Raw genomic sequence first — 17,963 nt, forward strand, 5'->3', positions numbered from 1 at the left:
GAAAAGAAGCTTAAACCCCACCACCCACTCATCAGGTGATCAGAGACCGTAGTTGTAAAAATGTGCTGCAGGCAGAAGTTCTGAAAAATCCCAGAAAGTATTGAAAACATCTCTAAACAAGGTATTTTTCTCCTGCACCTTTCTTGCTAAAGGTCCCAATTGCTGCCAAGAAAACGAGTGAGAATGTTAGCTGCCAAATAAAAAATTTATGACAGTGTTTGGCAAAGGACTATCTCACTGCTTGTTTTATACATTTCCACAAGGCACTTGCAGACGGCCTGTCTTCCTTCACCTCCTCCCCCGCCCCCACTTTGGGTATGTATACCTTACTGATTACTGCTCGGGGTCTGTTCTCTAATAAAAGAACAAACTCCTATAAAGTAAGATTAAACAATAGAACTTTTTCCCCCCTCGGTAACCTCTGAATTGTGAGCAAACCATTTTTCAAATACGATGTGTTGCAAAGAAACAGATAAGGTTTGCTTGTTTAGAATAGATACGCACATAAGAAAAAGAACAAGCACCTTTCAATTAACAATCGTAGACTTCTGAGTAGCCAAGGGAATCTTCGAAATCCCCTAGTCCTTCTTTGCAAACCTCCACCCCCAACATGTTGCAGACAAGGAAATGGGGGCCCGGAAGGAGACAGTGTCCTGCCTCAGGCCCCACAGGCAAGCCCATCTGGGACGGGAGCCAGACTGCAGCCTCAGCCCCACACTCTACCCCTTACTCTGCACCACAACCCAACACTGCTCTTGTGTGTCGGGGCGGTCGTGCACACACTTGCACTCACAGCATCTTTTACCAGCATTAGCATTCCAGGCTCTTCTACTTAATGAAAATTCAAACATTTCCTCTCCCCCCCCAAATTTTTTTTAAATGCTAATGCATTAAAAGTGAGTCAAGCTAAGGGCTGTGATACCCCTGAAGGGCACTGCCCGCCCTTTATCAATGAAGCCTCCTGGCTGTGTGTCCTTAAATGCTTCCTCGAGCCTTTCAAAGGGGCAGGAGCAGGATGCTATATTTAGAAAAAAACGTTTTTCTTGAGCTGACTTTGGATGTGTTGATAGTAATAATTACATAGGCTGGTGGTGAGCACCCTACAATATTTTGCCTGCCTGTCTGAGAAAGCACAATTATCTGTCTCAGTCTTTTCAAAACAGTGATCGGATTATGCTTTCCGTTGTTAAGTAGTGCAGTTAGCAGGCACTGCATCACTCTCACGCCTTCAAAAGCCTCGCTGCACCCTCGTTTCTTGCCTCGCCTCCGCGGAAGCCTCTGCAGTCGCTGTCACACACAGCACAGGGCCGGGCTGCCCTTGGCTGTGGCTGTGTGGAGGAAGCACTTGTGATTTGATACAAAGTACTGCGGACAGACCAGGAGTAAGCGGATTACTCGAGACTGCGTTAGGAGGCAACCGGAGGAAGATTAGCTCCACGCAAGGCAGACACCGCAAGCAAATTAGAAAAACCTCCCCAATTAGTACAAGAAATCCAGATTTATGCTGTCCGTGATCTGCTGAAAGGCAAAGTGTCGATGTTACGGGCTGTATAGTCTTGATTTAAGTTGAAATGCTGGCGTTTCCTATCAGTGCGTGTTAGCATCTGGGGCTGTGTACTGGCCTAATAAATGAAGTAAATCCCTCTTCTCCGCGCCTGCCAAGTAGTCCCCTGTCCAAGATTCTATACATTGGGGAATGTTTTATTTGGCCCTGGAATAATCTCCAGGACATATTGTAATATTTCTGTTCTGGGAATATCCAACATGACTCCAGTGTCCCACAGTTAATCTCCCTTTTGTTTGTTTGTCTTGCAGAACATGTATCATGTTGAAGTCATAAAAATGGAGTGTGCAGAATGCCAGATGCTACAAATGCAATTAGATACTTAAAAATAGCTTCCTTGGTGGCACTGCTGGAAATAGGAACTTGGCCTTCTTTTTCCAAACAGGGTTGCACTTTTCTGCTAGGCCACTTACTGGTTGTGAGCTCCAGTAGGAGGCACAGGTCCCCTTCTGAAGCCACCGTGTGAATAACTGGGTCATTCTAGGACTTGGACCCAGCACTACTGTCCCGATATGTTGGCAGCCCGGCGTGGTAGTCTCTTTTCTCTCCAAGCGCACTGCGTAGTCACCTGTTTCACGACCTCTGCTGATTTTCAATCAGGTTGCATGTGACAGGAGCCCTCAGCAGACTGAGCCCAACTTGTGTAAAAAAAATTGGAGTGTCTCCACTCCTTGTTTGTGATCAGAAATGCATTTCAAGTAAACTTTTATTTCACCAGAAGTCAAGCTACCAGAAAGCTTGGAATTTATTTTACAGTCTTATCCAAGGAAGAAGAAGATGTTTTTGTATAGGGAGGTAGAGGCTGAATAGTTTTGTTTTGGTTTGTTTTTTTCTGTTTGTAAAACAGTGCATAATTATTACCCCCCCCGCCCAAAATCTGGAAAATGCTGTGAATCATAGATTTTTTAAAAATCATGACCCTCACACCTACACACAGTCATTACCATCATTTCAATGCATATGTTTCCAATTTTTGTTTTAAGCTTATATAAGTATTTTTCTTTTGGCAAAATTGGATCATAATATACTTGTTCTTTGCAACCTTTACTTTTTGACTAATATATTATGCTCAAGAAAATTGGTGGTCTTAACAACAACCAGGATAGGACAAGGTCTTCTTATGCCTCCAAATCCTCAAGAACACATTTGCTCCATATGGTTTTAGCATTAATTCTATTTTAGTGTGTATATATATTTAATTATCAGTATCCAACTGGCATTTGTGCGAACTCTTAACTCACCAATGTTATATAACATGTTATCGTCTTATCCCATACCTTTGAGCAGAAGTTTGCATTTTCTGTTTTCATCTGCATGATCTAAGTTGAACTTCAGAAGAATCTGTAAGTTGGAGTCGGGGGAGGATGTTCCCTCTGGCTTTGTTCACAAATGCAAAGTGAGCTAGAACATAAGATGCACCTGACACCAGCCGTTTCTCTTCCCGCCACGTCCAGCACACGGTCTCTGAAGTAGGGCCTCCTCTTAACTGCCACTGACTAGCTGGATCCTGGGCAGATGAACCTCTGTACGCCTCGGTCTCCCCCAGGGAAAATGCGCGCACTGATACCTTTGCTATACGTTGCTTCCGAGGATGAAATAACAGAATATCTGTGACACACTCAAGATAGAATAAGGCACAAAAATAGATAATAAAATAAATGTTACCATTGTTCTTATTTTTCTCACACATTCCCTTTCACTTTCATATAGTATTATGAATAAATTTTTTTCCAATGTACTCAATTCTTAGCTCCACATTATTTAAAGTAATAATTATATATGTAACAATGTGCACTTTAAGAAAATTAAGAAATACATAAACACGGAAAAATAAACAACCCACCACCCAAATACAAACACTGTTAACACTTGGCTACATTTCCTTTGAGTCTTTTTTTTTTCCTTCTCGTATGCCAACTCTTGTCATTTGTTTTTAGGCTCAACTCTGTCCTGAACTAGGGAAATGGAGGTGGCAGTGAAGGCATGTGTTCAGAGAATGTGTTCCGCGTGTCCCCACACTCTGCTCTCATTTCCAGCTGATAAAAGAGATGCCCCTTGGTCATCCTGCTTCCATGGACAGGAAACCCCAGCAGGGGCCAAGACGGGTGGTCCTGGTGGAGGCTCAGTGATGCTGTGCCAGGAACCCGAGGTACCGAAATGTGCTGATGACTCTGTAACTCACTGATCTTGTGGCCTTGGAGCAAATCGTGTAAAACTCGTCCCACCCATTCACAAAACCAGCTTCTCTGTCATGCAAAGAGGGTCTGGACAAGACTTTAGCAGAGGCCACCGTCTGTCAGGCCCCAAGTCGGCCGCGTTGTCACCCGGAGCTGGGCAACTCAAACTTACTACACCCGAGTATCTCCTGCCGCCTTAAAAGGTATTCTGTTCACGCTGAAAGGAAAATTCCGTAGCCAGGCATCTCCAGTCAGCTAATTTGATAGTTCTCTATCAAGTCAACCTTTAGTGAATACATTGATTCTTTCTTTCTTTCTGTTTCCATTTTTTTGCGTTCTGCTTTGGCTTATCCCAAGACTTCTCTGAACCAGTTGGGTGAAATTGATTTTTATTAGTTTCATTGGCCTTGTGGAAAATTATCTCATGAACCGGTTTTTATAGGAAGACTCAAAGCACAGCGCAGGGTGAAAAACAAGCCTATAGCAGTCAGAACTGTTGTCTGAAATGTCTTCCGACTGGAAGGCTGACTTTATTGCAGAAAACAAGTGCTAGCGAGGCGGAGGTGTGCAGTCCTGCTCATTATCACCGGAAAGGGGAACCAAAAAGCCAAGTAAAAAATTAAATTTTAATAATGCCCGTGATATTTTCTAAATCTTTCCTGACAGAAAGATTCTCATTATTTTTATCTGTCTCCGAGTAGGTTCTTTTAGTGCCATCTCAGGCAGTGGCCTCAGCTATGATTGTTTCCCAGGCTTTAAGGCATCTAAGAAACCAAGTATATATGGAGAGAAATATGCTTTAGATTGTTCAAGGAAGGCCCATGACCGTGGCAACATTTCGGCTGGCGTATCTGCAGCCCACAGTTGCTGGGAACGCCTTCAGCTCTCACAAAAGAAGCCTGTGGTTGTTAAGACAATTGCTGTAAATCTCCCAAACAAAGGGGGCCCCGCCATTCACTGTATTTAGCTGTGGGAGAAGCCCAGCAGCCCCCAGTTCCAAGTTTGGGTTTCTTCTGGAAATCACCCCATGCTGGCCATGAAAGGAGAGTCAAGGGGGGAAAATGGAAATATCCTGTTGTTTTGGTAAACGTGCAAACTCGCCTTTCCAAGTATCACATAGTACAGAATTGTTTGGGGATAAGAGGGAAAGAAACATAAAGCCAGAATCACAAAGGTAGCCATGCCAGGCGGGTGTGAATTCTTTCTGTTTTCTTAGATCTTCGGTGCCTGCGTATAAACCTGTCTTGGCCCAAAAAGGATTTGTAGCAATTTACCAAAATATGTACAAAACAATAGATTTTCTGTCTATGAAATGCAGTCAGGAGTAAGGTTAGTGCACAAACTGTGGGCTGGCCTGTCCATCCACTGGAGAGAGGTGGGCCATGGATGCACGGCTCTAGGTTTCCAGGCAACAGATTTGAAGAGGGAGATGGCTTCAGTTACACGTCAACGGCCTGTAAGATAAAAACACAACTCTTTTGCCTGTCCAGTGGGAGAGGGTGCCTTCCTGGGAAAGTCATGGCAGGAATACCAGCTGGGCAGGGGAATAAACATGTTCAAGAGCAGCCTTACAGGGAATATGAGTTCCACCGGGCCATCTCTTCCTGTCCCCCTGGGTAGGCTGGTGGCATTGCTCCCAGCACAGCTTAGAGCGCATGCGCAAACCCAAACCACGTGGCACACTGCGGACTCTGGGGCCTCCGGCGCTCCTAGCGGGACACTAGTATCTTCAGGAGAGATGGACCTTGTTCTTAGGCTCCTTGACCAACATTCTCAGCTGGATTTCTAATGAGTGTTCAACAGGGGGACTTTGAGGTTGTCACCTCTGACAACGACCTGGAGTGATACTAGCTTGTATTGTAATTAGGTGCCCTCATGTTGTCTGGGAGCCAGTTCAGAGTTGGAATTCACCATCCGCTCGTGAAATTAAGACCAGGTAGCCTGAGGCCAGTACTTCCACAGAATGACAGAGAAAAAACATGGCTCCTTCTTTGTGTTTTAGCTCAGTTCCCCCTCAAGATCCCTCCTAAATTAGGGTTGGTTTTTCTCATTTTTACAGCTAAATAAAGGACCTGAGCAAGTATTCAAAGGCCGCTCTACTCCTTGGCAATTTATTACCTTTATTTTTCTCTAGTCCACAGATATGGTCCCTAGTATTCCTTCCCAAGGATGCTTGGGTCACATATATTTACTCCCATTTTTGGGAGGGGGAAACTGAGACATGTTTACTTGTTTGTCACAAGATCGCTCAACAGACTAGAAGTAGAGGCAATCCTGCAACCCCCTCTTTGTCACTCACCCTCCAATAGACACCCCTCAATTTCCCATCACAGGCCTCTTGGCTCATAAGGCATTGCCTAGAAGATGCACACCATACTCCTTGAGAATCGCCAGTTGGGCCGTGAAGGTCAAGGGGCTGCGGATGTGCAAATGTACATACAGCCCAGACCTATTTCTGTGCTTTTCATCACCTTGTGAGAGGGCCCAAAGGCTTACATAAGCTGGGTCAGGACTTCTGTTGACCTCTCCCCGGCCTTTGATCCCATGGCTAGAAATCGGTTATGGGCTAAGCAGGATGCAGTCAGTGTGGACTCTGGTTACTGGTGCTCACAGCACCGAACTTCAGCATCTCGCCGGGTCAGGAATTCTGGGCCGTTCCCTTCACCAAGGGAATCTCGGGTACAGCAGGGCAGAGATGCGTTCACCTTCCTTTCCATTTGCTCCTTAATCACTAGGCAGAGGTCACACACTGAAGACCCACCCACAGATGTGCTTGGTTTGGCCACGCAGTGTTTTGGAAAACTTTTACTAAGTTTCCAATACTGAAAACTTGGGAGAGTTCACAGAAAGAACACAACTCTTGGCTTCTCTTGACAAAGCAGGAGATCTGGCTGCACTGGGCCCGCTTTGAGCCCCAACAGCAATCAGAGCAGCCCCCCAATTTAGAAAAAGATGCAGCAGTCCCCATTCACCTAGCCTCTCAACTGATGTCTACAGCCTTCAGCCTAGATGTCCCCGCTCCTCCCTGAAGGATTTCCTTCCTCAGTTAGAAGAAATACACATTCCCAGGCCTGCAGGTGACGTGGCCTCACCTGGGCATCCTGCTGTCTGATTGTCACCTTGCCCAGAGAACCACGAGTCAACTAAGCCTGCAGAGAAGGCCTTTCTAACCCACGTTCGCCTGTATGTAACGTCAGTTGAAGGTAAAAGGCTGTGGGAGCAAAGTCATACGTTCAAGCCAACAGTGCACACGCCACTGGGTGTCTCGTGCAGTCTTCATCCAGGAGAACAGGGAAGCCCAGCATCTGCAGAAAGCCCCTCCAGTGGACTGGGGGACAGAGGGAGGAGTGGTGTCCCCAGGACCCAGGTCCAGGGCCACCTGGTGGAAGCCGGAAGCACGTGGGCCTGCCTATCAGGAGCACGGTGGAGCTGACATTGCTGGCCAGGCGGCAGGAGTGAACCTCTGCTGCAAAGTAACGAAGGGACAAGAGAGGGATCGGAGGAGCTGCCGCCCAGGACCAGCCCAGTGGGGCGACGAGTTGGGCCATATCCCATTCTGCTTGCCACGGAACCAAGTGCAGACGAGAGAGAGAGGTGCCCATGTTACCATCTAGAATACGTCACCACATCCCTCAAGAGTTGACAGAGACACAGATGGCCGGTAAACATCTGCCAAAATCTTTTATTCCCTCTGACATCAGGAATGAACACATGTATAAATCCATGGCTATTAGGAGATAAGTATCTAATGTCAGATCTTGTGGGGACATAACATTAGAGCCCATCACAAAAGCCCAGGCAGTGGTGTCTGCACCAATGTGACCTTAACCAGCCGAGATGCACAGAGGCCTCTTGGCTGTCAAGGGGTGTCCCCAGGGAAACTGACACAGCAGGGAAGGGCTGCCGCTGCCTTCCTGGGTACCTCAGTCGCTGAGTAGCTGCTGAAAGTGGGGCTTCCAGGAGAGTGGCTCAGTCTGGACCCCACAAGGCAAGCTGATCAGGCCCAGCCCCAGGAGGTGTCCTGCAGGAATCTGCAGGCTTTCCAGGCCCAGGCTCCTGCGGCGGGGGGCTGTCTGCAGGGGCGGGGGTGGCCAAACAAGTAGTACTTTCAGAGCTCATTGTGGGGAAATCAGTGAGTAATTACAGGAGTGGAGTGATCATGATTATTATACCGAGCAGTTACTATTGCCAAGCACTGACGATCTAAGCACTTCGTGTTGTTGAATTAACTCATTTATTTATTAATGGAATTCACTGACCGAGGCACGCTATTATTAGCCCCATTTTTCTGATGTAGAAACCGAAGCATTGGTTCTTTGGAACTTTCAGATTCCTTGTGTTGGCACTTTTGTATTTCTTTTGTAAACAGAGGACTAAAGGAGGATTGTTCACTTTATTTTGCTAAGTAAGAGAATAATTTCCAAGGAAGCAGTCCCTTTCCAATGTCCAAGTAAGGACATTGGGAAGAAAACATCCACTACCGCCATCACACCACAAAATAAAGAACGTTTTCACCATAAAAGACTCAAAGTACATAATCTCAGGGAAGTAATGAAGTAACTCGCTTAAGGTTTGCACAGCCGGTGTGTGGCAGACCTGCCTTGGGACCCGGCCGTTAGCACCAGAACGAAGGGGTCTGAACAGCTTCTGCCCAAGTGTACTTCATAGCTTCTCTGCAAGGTGGAGGGAGGGAGGAGCCCTCAGCCAGGGAGGAGCTGGGGGGCTGCCTGGTTCAGGGCTGCTTTATAACCCAGGGGAAGGATTTAGTGAGAATGGAGACCCTCCCTCAGGGCACCCAGCAGGAGGGGGGGAGGGGGAGAAGCACCCGAAACCGGGGCTCAGGAAGGGGGTCCCCCTGGCCTGCACTCCAGTGGTGGCCTGCCTGCCCCGAGAACATCGCCAAGGCCACATCTGGAGTGGGCCGCACCTTGTCCCTGGGTGGGCCTGAGCCACCAAGTCTGTGTCCTAATAAATCAGGTTCACTGTTAAGGTGAAATAGCTTCACGGATGCAGTAGAAAAAAACACCCTGTCTTTTTAAGACTATCTAGAAGTTCCACATCACTGTCCACACCCCACCCAGAGAATACATGGGAGAGACTCCTTCATTGTATTGTATGGATGGTACAATATAATTGTATTAAGACCTTTAGTCCAACATCACATAGGAAGTGTGATTTTCTTTTCCGCCTACCACTCTGTTCCAACAGATGCGTTAAATTAACCTTCAGCAGATCCAGAGTCCTTCTGTGGTGTACCCCTCATCTATACACTGGCTGATGTAGACATAACAGAAAACCATGTGGTACAAGGTCACTGGGAAATGGGTGGTCCCTGGTGAGCTGCCCCCAGAGGATGATTGTCATTCTCTCTGCCCCCAAATCTGGTGAGGGATCAGGTGATCACGTGTTCAGCTAAAAGACAGAGGCCGAAAGGACACGGCCACCGTGCCCGTGACTGAAGAGAGCTGATGAAACGTGCTTCTGAATAAAAATGAGTATTTTCTTAGTAACTTGCCGTGTGTTTACACTAGGCACTGGGAAGAGCTGACCTTGGTTAATCAGTGTTGTGTACTTTGACAAAAATGAACCCACCCCATCACTGTATAGTTTATGGAGAAGACTGTAAAGATGAAGCTGTCAGAGACTCGCCCTTCAGATGACCCGGGAGAACCTGCTAGGGAACATCAGACATGCCAGTTAGATAAGTAACCACCTTAGGATGCGTGTGTCCTTTGGGGATGCAAGATGAGGCTGGCATGGGGGTCGGGTCTTCCAGCAACTCCTCTGTGAAAGAGGGTGATAATAGTCTCCACTTTTAGGATTGCTGTGCAGGTTCAACAAAGTGTAGAAAATGCCAGAATAGTACATGACCCAGAGTAAAAACCCAGTAAATAGGAGCTGCTGGTGTGGTGTTGCTCCGCCGTTGTCATCAAAGTCACTGTTATCATTGCTGCTGTCGCCATGGGCCCCACACTGTAGAGGCCCAGGAGGGTCACCGGTCAGTAGAGTTGGGTGGGATGTTCTAGTTCCGGGGCTCACAAACCTTTCTAGTTCTTGCCTTGGGGCTTTTTCTTTGTAAATAGAGGTTTATCCACTTCCGTTTTGCCCAGTAAGAGTGATTTCATAGGAAAGGGCATACACTTCCAATGACCAAATAGGGACATGAGTGACCATACCTGCCATCTACTTCACCACCACTCCGTAAACAACAGCGTACGTGAGCACTGAAGCAGGAGGAAAGACGTGGTCTCAGAGGAAATGAGAGTCCTTTAAACCGAGCCATCTTGCTCCCAGGAACGTGCCGCCTTCTCTGCTCCTGTTTTCGTGCCTCAGCCCCCTGCATTTGACACAGACGTGAGACTGGGCTGCGCCCAGGAACAGGTGGAGGCTTCTGCTAGGTTTTGGGTTGTGTCCCTTGGTGTTGCTGAGCCGGGTCCCTGGGAGCAGCCAGTTCCCAGGTTCTGATCGCCATTGTGTGCCATTGCCCTCGTGGCACTGGCCCTCAGGTAGGAGTGAGGACGAGCCCTGACCCGTGCTGCTCCGTGGGTTGGCCATCATGCCACAAAGTGAAAGGCAACAGACTTGATTCCTGCTCAGGGCACATGCCTGGGTCGCAGATTCGCTTCCGGGTCGGAGCACAGAGAGGCAGTGGATCCCTGTTTGTCCCTCACATCGATGTTTCTCTCCCTCTCTTCCTCCCTCTCTGCTCCTCTCTCTGAAAATAAATAAATAGAAACCTCAAGAGAATGGCAGTGAAACAAGGGGCCTGTGGGTCTGAAGACCGGGCCACACCCCACATGGTTGACTTTGGGCACCTCCCTTTCACCTCTGGGGGGGGGGGCAATTCTAAAACCAACAATCTGGAGAAGGGCGGGCGTGGAGGCCTTTCCTTCCACCTCCAGTGTCTGTGAGCCCAGGAGGGATCAGTATACCTGGCGTTTCCAGAGCGCCATTATTTAATTCTCCTCAAGTTCTTCCCAAGCCCCTGTGGTTGAAGCGAGCAGCCTTGATCCCCCTTGAAAGCCTGGGCTCCCACAACGCCACTGTCCAGGCCCCTGCCATCCCCAAGTCCATACTGAAGAGTGACGGTAGCCCTGTTCCCCGGGCTGGAATTCGATGTGTGTGCTCGGCAGTGTGGAGCACAGTGTAACTACAGATCCCCAACCAAAACCCATCGGACCTTTCTCTGCGCTCTGACAGGTCCTTGCTGGCTGCCTTCCCAGGCTGGGAAGGGCTCCCCGCGCCAGCCAGTGGTCTTCCTGCCTTTGCTTTGATGTTTATGCCACCACCTCAGACAGAAGGCTCAGCCCTGCTGGGGTGGGTGTCCCCGTGAGGCCCAGATAGACACTGGCCTGTAGGAACACGAAACCTGGGAAGCCTGGGATGGCAGCCGCTTCCAGGACCCCCACCTGCCCCTTCCCTGCCAGCGCAGGAAGTTTCCCAGGCAGCTTCTCAGCCTCTGACAACTTTCCTCCTGCCTCTCACCTTTCCCGAAATGTCATCTCCTTTCACAGAATGATTTGCCAACTGCACACATGTGGCAAAGGGCTTTATGTTTTCAAAGGGCTTTATAATCTCTAATGAGCTAATCCTCTTCTCCCCGGGGCGGGTGGTGAGCTGGCTGGTCCTGCTTGGGGAAAAACTGAAACTCAAGAGTCATGGAGTGACTTGCTCCAGGTCACCCTGGGCAAATCTAGGATTGTGGGCACACAGCAAATTGCCCTGGTGTTGGCGTTAACTCTGATTGCGGCCTTTGTTGTCAGCCTTCTGTAATTGATTGCTCATTGTGACACCAAAGCTCCCACAGGACAGAGACTCCAGGTCGCCTTTTCTCTTCAGAGGGACTTGCCACGCCCAGACCTGCCACGCAGTGCGAGGACCACCACGTTCTCCCGCACAGCAGGGCCTGCCTCAGAGAGCTGTTAGCTTTCAGACCAGGTGGGCGGACCATAGCTGGCAGGTCCCAGTCCCTCTCACTATTTTTGTATGGCCCGCAGGATAAAAATGGCTTTTGCATTTTTAAATGGTTAAAAAAAGATCAGAAGAAGAATATTTGTAGATGTGTAAAAATTATAGGAAACTCAAATCTTAGTATCTGTGAATAAAGTTTTATTAAAACACAGTCTTATTCCCTCACTGACATATTGTCCACAGCTGCTTTTGTACAAGGACAAAGCTGTAGAGTTGCAACAAGGGTTGTAGCTTTCACAAAGCCTAGAATATTTACTGTTATGGGTTGAATCATGTTGTTTTCTCCCCACTCCCCTCTCCCAAATTTTATGTTGAAGTCCTAACCCCCCGTAGCTCAGGATGTGACCCTGTTTGGAAACAGGGTCCTAACATGAGGCATACTGACGTAGAGTAGTCCCCTAATCCACTGAGACTCGTGTCCTTATTAAAAGAGGAAATTTAGGCAAGGGTGCACACACAGGGCAAATGCCATGTAAGGATGAAAGCAAAGACTGGGGTGATGCTTCCCTAGCCAAGCAACCTCCAAGAACATCTTGGAGGTTGCTTGCTCCCAGCAAGCCACCAGGAGCTGGGAGAGAGGCTGGATCAGATTCTTCCCTCATCGCCCTCAGGAGGAACCATCCCTGCGGACGCTTCCGTCTCAGACCTCTGGCCTCCAGAATGGTGAGATGGCGGTCCTAGGCAATGAATGCATTTTCAACCTGGTCCTTTACAGAAAAAGGTTGCTGATCCCTGTTAAACTACACAGACTTTTGGGAAGGGGATAAACCTTCTCTGTCCTCTATCAGGACCTAACCCAGGTGTGCTGGGGCTCAGGTACTGGGTCCTGCGTCCTCGGTTCCTTGCTGGAGAGCATGCTCATTTCACCACCGCCCAAACCTTACCTCTCCCGTGCCCTATTTCCACAGGCCCCCCTGGATAACTGACTACTCCTAAACTAGGTCAGTTAACGCAGACCGTTAATGGTGGAGGTGGCTGGGTAATTTGGCCCAGAGATAGTTCAGTCTGGTTTCCTTCCTACTTTAAATGCCGTATCCCAGAGGCAGGAGTCTTGCAGGACGTGCCCCCTCAGTTCCCTCCTCTCTCACAGCTTTGGGCAGCGGCCTGCTCTGCTCGAGGCTGGAAATCCTCATTCTAAAATGAAAGAACCAACAGCTCCTGAAGCCTGTCAGCCCACAGCTGTCTGCAAAGCTTCCACAGCATCAGGCCGGCACGCTCCTGTCCTTTGTACAGATCTGCAGTAACCGTGTGATGCAGCAGCGGGGCAGCAGGTGGAGACCTGGAGAGCAGCCCCCTGAAGACCAAGACAGCCAGGTCCACATCCTGCTCTGGATGCTGGAACTCTGTGTGTCTGTGTCCTAGGGCTGCAGTAACACAGCACCAAGAACTAGGGCCTTGTTCTAGTCTCAGTGGGTTAGGGGACTAGTCTCAGTGGATTAGGGGACTACTCTATGTCAGTATGCCTCACGTTAGGACCCTGTTTCCAAATAGGGTCACATCCTGAGCTACTGGGGGTTAGGACTTCAACATAAAACAGAAAGGCTTTCTCTCATAGGTCTGGAGGCTTGGAGTCTGAAACCAAGGAGTCGGCAGGGCCAAGCTCCCTCCAAAGGCTCTGGGAAGGACCCTTCGTTGCCCCTTACAGCTCTGGTCTCCAGGGCATTCCTTGGCTTGTGGCAGCACCACTCCAATCTCTGCTTCTGACACCACCTGGCCTTCTTCTCTGAGTCTCTGTGTCCTCTCTTCTTATAAGGACACCAGTCATTGGATCTAGGGACCACCCTACATCCAGGTGATTTTATCTCAAGATCCTTAACGACTTACATCTGCAAAGACCCTATTTTCAAATAAGGTCACATTCCAAGGTCCCACTTGGACATGTATTTGGAGGGAGACCCTGTTCAGTTCAGTACCATGAGTACAGGTGAAAGTCAGAGAGAAGTCCCCACCAGACTCGGCAGCAGTCGTGCCACTTAAGCCAGTCCAGTAGAGTGAATCTCAGGAGCTTTGCTTGGAATGCCGGGTTGCCTGGCTCCTATAACTGGCAAGTTCAAATGTGACTTCAGGTATGAGGCACACAGCGGGATCCAGGGGCTCAGACGATGCCTTTGGGGATCTCTCTTTTTCCATCTCTGGGTTCCGTTGCTCTGCGCTGGCGTCCTGCAGGCAGGTGCCCCTGCATGGCAGTGAGAATGGCCCCCAGCAGCTAAGTCCCCATTTTTTTCTCAGTCAGTCCCAGTAAAGAGAGGACCTTCTTCTTGATTTTCTAGGAAAACTCAGAGGACTCCCTCTGGCTTGGGTGGCGGGCGGATTCCTGATCAAATGGCTGTGCAGGGGATAGAGAGCTGTCAGGAGGTGGACCTGCCTGGGTCGCATGCCCACCTGTGACATCACAGAATGGGGCAGTCCCCTCCCCTTGAATTCCTGGGGTGAGGTTGAGCACTCCTCCCAAAGATGCAGGAACTACATAAGGCCCTGGTTGGGCGTTACCAGATGGTATACTAACCCCACTAACCAGCTCTAGCTCAGAGATGCCCCCCTCTGAAAACAATGCTTCAAATTAAAGTTAGTGTTAGAGGCTGATAACAATGACCCACCTTCTCTTACTCCTGTTTTTATTTCTTTCAACTAACATTGAATTGGATAGGGACCTTGGGGAGTCTTTCTCTGGGCCCTTGTTTTGGGGACGTTTCCAGAGAGAAAGGTACAGGTTCCTTTGCACAGAATTCATCTCATGCTCTCATGGCTGCTAATTGTCCTGCCTACTGTTGCTGCTCCGGCAGAACCCAAAGGTGGGCATCATTATTCAGGCCTGGTCGGCCAGGCAGGGAAAGTATGTCCAGGACGGGGCACTGAACGTGTAGCATGTCATGCACTCTCCAGCTAATGAATGCAGGCTTGTAAAAGGGTTTGAACACTGCTGGCATCCTTAATAGGAGGTGGCTAATAGCGGACTCCTAAAGCTGTGCTTGTCTACAGCAGCCCTTGGAAATCAGGAAGAGAACTGCGTGGGCCTTCAGGAAGCCCACGCAGGTAGAGTCCCTCATTCGTGCATTCCTCAAGTATTGCTTGGGGCACGGAGAATGCAAGGGGAATTCAGGCCCCAGGAGGTCCACTTTTTATTGGAGAACCCTGCATAGAAACACAAAATCATGAAACTATGGTAAGTGGAGTAGTAAGAGAGATGCACAGGGACATACAGGAGTGAGAGAGGGGCGTGGTCAGGAAATTCTGCTTGGAAGAGGTGGAGAAAAGAGATCCACAACTTCATTTTGGAATCAGGGCGAATCCACCTAAAAATGCTTTTTGGTAGTAAGTAACAGAAAACCTGACTCACTGACTTGAAAAATAGAGTTAATTTATTTCTCAAAGGACTGAAAGTTCAAGGGGAAGGTGGTTTGATACAAAGGCTCACCGTGTCTTCGGGAGTGAGCTTCCTCTTTCTCCGCCATCCGGTCAATCTGCTGTCATCCGTGGGTCATTTTCTTCCTCAGACTGATTTTCCTCATGGGAACAAAATGGCTGCAGCAGATCCAGGCCTAACATCCATACGCCGCATGGTCCAGATGACCCATAATTGCAGTCAAAGCTTCTGAGATGCTCTCTGTTGGACTGGGTGAAGTCACATGCCTGCTCCAGTCCTGTGGCCATGGGCGTGGAACACACTGACCATCTTAGCCTAGGTCACAGCTCTACCCCTGGAGAAAGGCTTGAGTCAAATGTTTGGAATGAATAAATGAATGTAACCAACATATATATATATCTGCCGTACTTGGGAAGCAGAGTGCCTCACTGAGCCTTCTGAAACAGCACATGAGATACCATCATTCATCAGCACACAGTGGCATTGATTACAGCTACGGGACAGTCCATGGTCTTCGGTGAGGCATTACGACCACGTGTGGACTGAAGAGGACCCAGCTTTTGAAAATCAAGCCTGTTTCTTAAAGGAGAGTCTTCTTGTCAACTCTCCTCATACCTTGACTTCTGGAATACATTAAACCAGAGCCTCACTTGGCTTGGCCACACACCCCGTCTTGTCGGAGAAGGGAGTGGGGGCAGTAGTGTATCACTCAGGATGGCTTGCCTCATGCAGTGGTAACAAACAACCCCCAGATCTCATTGGCTTAATACACATCCACAGCGAGTCCGGGTGAATCTCCAGGGAGATGGCCCTTCATGTGATAACTCCAGGATTCATACAGAAGGGACCTCCACCATCCTGTAGGTCCCATGCATTCCTGGGACCTACAGCCTCCTGAGTCAGAAAAGCATGGGAAGAGGTGGCTGGAGGTGAAACCCTCGGCTCACATTTCATTGACTGGAACAAGTCCCATGGCCACAACTAACAGCAAGGGATGGGTGAAGGCAGTCTGTGCCCAGAGGTAGGGAACTGGGTATGGGCAAATGCCGGGAAGGCATTCTCCAATTCCTGGGCTCCTCCAGTGAGAACTGAGAACTGAGCCAGGTGCAGCCCCGGCCTACTGTGCGTTAACCAGTCTTCTGCGATTCCGGCCGCCTCCCCAGCAGCTTGTTTCCAGAGGGGAAAGAGACCGCAATGGAAAGATGGCCCCTTCCCGGTTCCCTGCACAGGATCGGTATTTTCAATAGTACTTTGTGAGTTCAGCCTCAAAGTAAATGGTTAATTCATCTTGTATCAACAGCACTGTGATTCATAATGTAAACTTGGAGAATCCTTGATGTTTCGGGCCCACATTCCTTTTAATTTGGCTCTGCATTCTTTTAAAGCCACAGTGTGCTCACTTAATAGAATGCAGCATGCAAATGCACAAGTTTTTGCCTGGAGGCAATTTAGCCTGGCTGGTTCAATGGATGTCTTCTTTCAAGTGTATATTCTTTCTTAAATTATTTACTGGGTAAACACACTTTGCATTTTCAAAAGGGAGATTAAGACTGCTTGCTGCATACCTATTGAACAGAAATCCCACCCACCACCCCCACCACCCCCACCACCCCCACCACCCAAAGTTAAGGAGAAAGCTGTTTGGGGCCTTCCTGAAGTCCCTTCTCTGGCTCACTAACTGGGAACTTCTCTTCCCTGCTATTTTTCTGATTCTCTCCAAACTCTGCATTCCTTTCTCTCCAAATTCTGCTTTGCCCACAGCGGTACCTGCCAGCAGCTCCTGACTCTGACTGTACTCGGGCTTCCTCACAGATGGGGCCCGCCAATGCCAACCTTTTTCCTCCCTATCCCCCAGATTGGCTCAGTCCTGTCTACTCAAGGGCCCCAGCCGCTCATTGTTCTCATTCTTACAGGTGCTGTATTTACCCAACACCTTTGAGATCCATACCTGGGTCAGTGGCCCGGCCCAAGTCAAGCCTCCTTCCCACTCTCAGCTCCAACTCGCTTTTCGTCTTCTAAACCCTTTGTCCCAAATATCTACCAGCCATTGGTTTGAAGGCAGATGCTCTGTCCTGAGGTATGTGTTGGCAAGAGAACCCTCCCTTCTCCCAGCTTCCGGAGAAGACCCAGTACTGCTCTAAGAATGCATAATGGCAGGAAGCTCCATCTTTGCAAGTTTACTTCAGCTTTTAACTTCAGCCTTTTCTACGCAGACTCCCTGAGATTTTCCTGCAAATTCATTTGCACAGGTCTTCATTCTTCCTTGAATGGAAAGACGACAGTTAAGGGGGCTGTACTCTTTCATTATCATTCTTTGGACAGATCTATGTGTCAGTGACTGTGCCGTGCACTGGGGCTGGAGAGGTGACTGTGGACCTACCAAGGAGGGAGTGGGCAATTCAGTCTTTCTGATTGCCCGTGACCCAGCGGTGAGGTCGCCTGCCTTGGGATGGGTTGTCCGTTGAGTGAACTAAAGATATAAGCTGTTAGGGAAGATCGTGGGTGAAGTGTACCCCTCTTTGCCTTGAGATGAGGGGAGCCCAATTAGGGAGGCCGCAGAAGAGCCGAGAATTTCGGCTTCCTGTGCGTTTGTCTTCCTAACCATGCCTCAGATTAAACAAGTAACATCCACAGTTAATCCTTTATAAACGAGCATCGTGGCGGCCTTGGGGCCCTCAACCCACAAATAAAACGGTTGTCAACCAAGAGACATGCTACCGAATAGCACTTAAGGCAGAATTTTAAAGAGTTTTCATGCCTTTAATCTGTTCACTGCTGAGTTTCAATTTTGCTGATTTCCTTTGCAAGTCTGATGCGGGTGACTGTGGTAAATAGAGATTGTGACAGTGACGTGGGCAAACAGGATGTGCCGGCACAGTTCTGCAGA

The 17,963-nt window shown here is 48.8% G+C and overlaps 1 protein-coding gene across 5 annotated transcripts in view; it reads left to right on the forward strand.

Annotated features, from left to right (window-relative positions):
• VTI1A (vesicle transport through interaction with t-SNAREs 1A) overlaps nucleotides 1–17,963 on the forward strand; it is a 335,162-nt gene that overhangs the window by 303,355 nt on the left and 13,844 nt on the right. The window contains exon 9 of one of the 5 annotated variants that reach the window (XM_037132892.2): nucleotides 1,816–3,256. The exons of the other annotated variants lie outside the window; for them this stretch is intronic. Coding sequence (XP_036988787.2) covers nucleotides 1,816–1,840 — 25 coding nt within the window. The 3' untranslated portion in view covers nucleotides 1,841–3,256. Of the gene's footprint in view, nucleotides 1–1,815; nucleotides 3,257–17,963 lie in introns of those variants that run through there. 5 annotated transcript variants of the gene reach the window in all.

This window comes from Artibeus jamaicensis, unplaced genomic scaffold, assembly GCF_021234435.1.
Source record: "Artibeus jamaicensis isolate MK-2021 breed Jamaican fruit bat unplaced genomic scaffold, CSHL_Jam_final contig_490, whole genome shotgun sequence".
Lineage (NCBI taxonomy): Eukaryota > Metazoa > Chordata > Mammalia > Chiroptera > Phyllostomidae > Artibeus > Artibeus jamaicensis.